This window comes from Cydia pomonella, chromosome 20 (assembly GCF_033807575.1).
Source record: "Cydia pomonella isolate Wapato2018A chromosome 20, ilCydPomo1, whole genome shotgun sequence".
In the NCBI taxonomy this organism is placed as follows: Eukaryota; Metazoa; Arthropoda; class Insecta; order Lepidoptera; family Tortricidae; genus Cydia; species Cydia pomonella.
Genome location: NC_084722.1, coordinates 3,290,748 through 3,294,945, shown reverse-complemented (window position 1 = coordinate 3,294,945; position 4,198 = coordinate 3,290,748). Strand labels below are relative to the sequence as shown.

The 4,198-nt window shown below is 46.2% G+C and overlaps 1 protein-coding gene across 1 annotated transcript; it reads left to right on the top strand.

Annotated features, from left to right (window-relative positions):
• Positions 1 to 218: 218 nt before the first annotated feature.
• LOC133528882 (ataxin-7-like protein 1) lies at positions 219 to 3,130 on the top strand. The gene has a single exon (XM_061866372.1). It carries the CDS (start codon positions 648 to 650, stop codon positions 2,700 to 2,702), a length of 2,055 nt encoding a protein of 684 aa, XP_061722356.1. The 5' UTR covers positions 219 to 647; the 3' UTR covers positions 2,703 to 3,130.
• Positions 3,131 to 4,198: the final 1,068 nt, after the last annotated feature.

The window sequence follows — 4,198 nt, the reverse complement described above, 5'->3', positions numbered from 1 at the left end:
AAACAACAGCAGATTCGTAACAGTCTTAACTAAATAACAAACAACGGCGGTGCATTTTACTGCGTATTTTTAGACACCATATTATTTTAAAGTGCCTTTTTTCAAGTGACATTTTAGCATTTTTTTATAGCACATTTCAAAAAAATTTAGCATATTTTTGGCATATTTTAGAGATGAGTCTAGCATATTTTCAAAATCCGAGTTGGCAACACTGCTTTCTATAGTAAATTACAACCAAACAGAAATTTTGGACATTTTATTTGCGTGTAGTGAGTTTAATATCACATAAATGACGACAAAAGACGTCAAGATTTTAACAACCGGAACCTGGATAGCATAAAATAAATAATCGTGTACAGATGGAAGCGTTCCGTCCTCGAGAAAAACTTACAATCTGCATAATCAGCTGTCAGTGAGATAGATCATCTGTCCCTGTAAATATTAAAGCTAAAACAATCATAACACGTTTTAGCTTAACGAGTGTAAATAATGAGGTAAACGGCCTTGCTAAGATGTGACTTCGATCGCGTGGTGGATCGCCGCAACCCGAGAACAGAAATGGGATAATAACCTAAGAGCCTCGGCCGAGCCATGGCTGGTCTCCCGTGAGGTCACGCGTCCATTCGACGGCAGCTAGCAAGCGCATCATGTCCGGCGACTTCCCGTTCGCGGCGAAGATTGTGAGTCCCGTGAAGTGCAACGAGAAGCCATGGGACCTCTGGGTCAGCGAGATCGGGCACTCGTCGCCGCGGCGCGACGAGCCCGCGGCGGATGCCAAGGCGGCGCCCGCGCGGCCGCAGCACCCCTACAAGCCGGGCGCGCCGCGCTACCGCCGCGCCAGCCTGCACCGCCTGCGCCTCGACTCCATGAGCCTCCACGGCCTCTTCCCGCAAATGGACAATCTCAACGCGGCCATCTGCCACATGTGCGGAGTGGTAGTGAAGTGCAGTGCGGCTTACAGACACTTACTCGAGTCCCACACCAGCTCCGAACCCATACTCCCACCTCCACCTCCCGCACCCACAGTCAAGCTCAAAAGTGGTCACAGTCGGAGTCGACATAAAAAAGAATTGCCTCCACCCCCTCCCCCTGTAGACATCCTGCCTGTCCCCATGGAGACGTCTCCCCTATACACAGCTACAACTCCTCTTTCAAGGATAGTGATACCGCAGCCTGATTTGCAATACTTAGAAGAGCCGGGGACTTCATCAGCAGTCAGTGGTGAAGTCCAAGTATGTGTGGAGACAGGGGAGCTGCCGGTGGTTAGTATACAAGATACAGAGGACCTGCCTCTCGGTGAGAACATCACTGATGATATAGTTGATATTATGAACTCTGAAGGCATACAGAGTGCGGACGACATCACAAATACAGCAGACTGGAAGAATATAATTAGAGATATAGGGAAGATGCAAGATCTCAACTTTCCCCAAACCACCGATACGGTACAAACAGACCTGTTCGCGCCCGTGGATGGGTCACTCGCTTACCACACCATGACTGACACAGACTTATCTAGTTTACAATTTGCCCCCAACACCTCACCTATGCTGGCTTCCGTAATAGACACGGGCGTGCTCAACGCTCAAACATTAAAACCAGCGCCAGCCACGCCGACGAGCAAAGCGCGGCCGAAGGCGAAATCGAAGTTTAATCTCCGAGAGTATGACCCTAACAAGCACTGTGGAGTTGTCACTGCTGACAACCCTAAGCCGTGCACGCGGTCTCTAACTTGTAAAGCACACGCTCTGTCCTTACGGCGGACAGTTGAAGGGAGAATTAAACCATTTGATACGTTATTGGCTGAGCATCGAGCAGCGAGAGACGCGGGGCAGCAGGCGAACGCAGCGGCGGCGGCGGCGGCTGCGGCGGCGGCAGCAGCAGCGGCAGCAGCGGCCGCCGCGCCCGCGCCGCCCGCACCCCTCCTCACGCCGTTACTCGTCAACGCTTCTTTAGATCTCAGCGCGTTCAACGGCCTCACACCCGAGCAACAAGTCAATGACATCTATGCGAGTCTTGTCAGCTTGGAAGAATCGCACGGTGTCTTGCCGGATACGTCTGCCATCGCGCCGCTGCTAAGTCAAGCCCTGCCGCTGCCGACGGAGCCGTTCTTGCTACCTGATGATGCAGAGGTCCCGCTAGAGGTGCCCGCGCCGTCGCCGGTGCTACCGCCCGTAGTACCTAAGATTGAAAAGGTGGAACGTCCAGAGAGATCAGACGAAGGCCCGCCCCCTTTGGTGCCAGGAGACGTGTGCTGGTACTCGACGTGTCCGCGGCCGCTGGCGCTGTGCACGTTCAACGCGTCCCACGCCGGCGGCGCCATCACCTTAGGCAAGAAATTCGCGACGGTCCGGAGTAACATAAAATCTTCGCTCTCTCGTTCTCAGTGTAAAACCGGCGCGACGAACAATTATTATTATAATCAGAACGCTCTGTCGTTGTCTAAAACTGTACATATGAATAATGCTAGTAAAACTAATAAGCCTGAACTGCGAAAGCTGATAGTAACGTGTAGTGGAGGTGGAAAAGTGCAGCAAACTCTTAGTGAGCTTTTCGGGAGCGACGTTAGACACGTAAACGGGCACGTGGGGCACAGTGGGACGCAGGGGCACAAGCGCGCCCCGCCGCTGAAGCACGGTAAGCGTGCGCCCGCCCTGGACCTGGGCTTCGGCCTGGACCCTCTCCTCGACGAGAAGTGCTGAGCAACTTCAAGCAATCACCGGTTGTGTAGTCACATATGTGTATTTATTTTTCTGTACGATCACGATGTAAAATAATGAACACGAATACCCGCAGATAATGTTATGATAATGTTAAATCTCATTTGGTTTCAAGAAACGAACTAATGTTTGTATTATTTTGTATATTATTTATAAGATTTTTTTAAATCGTTTCCGACGTCGTCGGCATGTGTCAATGAGAATTAAAAATAGATTATACAGAATGGTTGTATTTTTTCGAAATGGCATATTACTCATTGTTGATACTGAATTGAATACTGATAAATGGCCTAGGTTTAATAATGGTTAATGTGATGAAAATTTCCATGTAAAAATATAAATACTATTGAATAAGTATATCCGTAATAGTAAATCACCTCCTTTTGAAATAAAGGAATACCTCAGTTCTACTTCTCCTTGTTTTACTTATTTCAGTTTATTCACTGTTACCTTGAACTGTGTCTCAGTGACCTCGCAAACCAAACCCACCGCATTTTGAATAAAATTCAAAATTGAATCGACGAAAAAATCTATACAATTTTCCAACCCGTCCAAAAATTTCTCTAGAATCTTTTGAAAAATGTAGGGTTTGCGATCTGGATCCGAAATGTATGAAATTATCCGGATCCGCGGATCTTCCCATACGTTTCAGATCTGTCATGCAAACCCTAGAAAAATGCGAGCTGTAGGAGAGAACATTTGGTCATACGAAATAATTTATGCCCATCTGAAACGGAGACTCGCTCGGTCTACTAATTAAAATTCCAAATATTACAATATTAAAATTCTGATATGCCAAAACTTTGTAGTTTCCTTGATGAATTAGAAAAGATAAATATCGTATTCATCAGAGCGTAGCAAATTTACTCAGTTTCGTATACGAATATTACCCAGTTCTCGTTTTTACGGCAGCAAACTTAGTTGGTAAATAACTGTTGTAAGGTAATTACGTCGTGGGAAAGTATCGAAGCTTGTCTCGAACGGAATAGAACAATGACTCCGGTTTGAAGGACCATTATATTCATTCATGTCGTATCTTTAAGGCAAAGATTTATTGGTCATATCATATATAACGTGTCAAGTCTACGATAAATTTATTCTTTAAATTTGACAACAGTACGCCTAGTGTAAATTTATTCGATAGCGAAACGTGACGGACGCGTTTGCGTTAAGTGTCATTTTGTATGGGATTTTGAGTTTCCAAAACGTCCCGCTTGGCGCGCTGTTTCTAAATCCCATACTAAATGAGATTTAACGCAAACGCGTACGTCACGTTACGAAATCGAATAAATTTACACTAGGAGCTCTGATGTAGATGACCCTATCCGGATCCGTACATAAATAAATAAAATAAAAATCATCAACCATAGGAGACCTCACGTGTATTTCTACAGTGAACGAAACTAAGAAAAAATTTCTACCACATAGATACTTTTTCTCGGATTCGTTAAACATAAAGAGCTCGACTCTAAGAGATT

Excerpts from the sequence above, each read along its gene's own strand:
- LOC133528882 (XM_061866372.1), top strand. The coding sequence starts at position 648 with ATGTCCGGCGACTTCCCGTTCGCGGCGAAGATTGTGAGTCCCGTGAAG.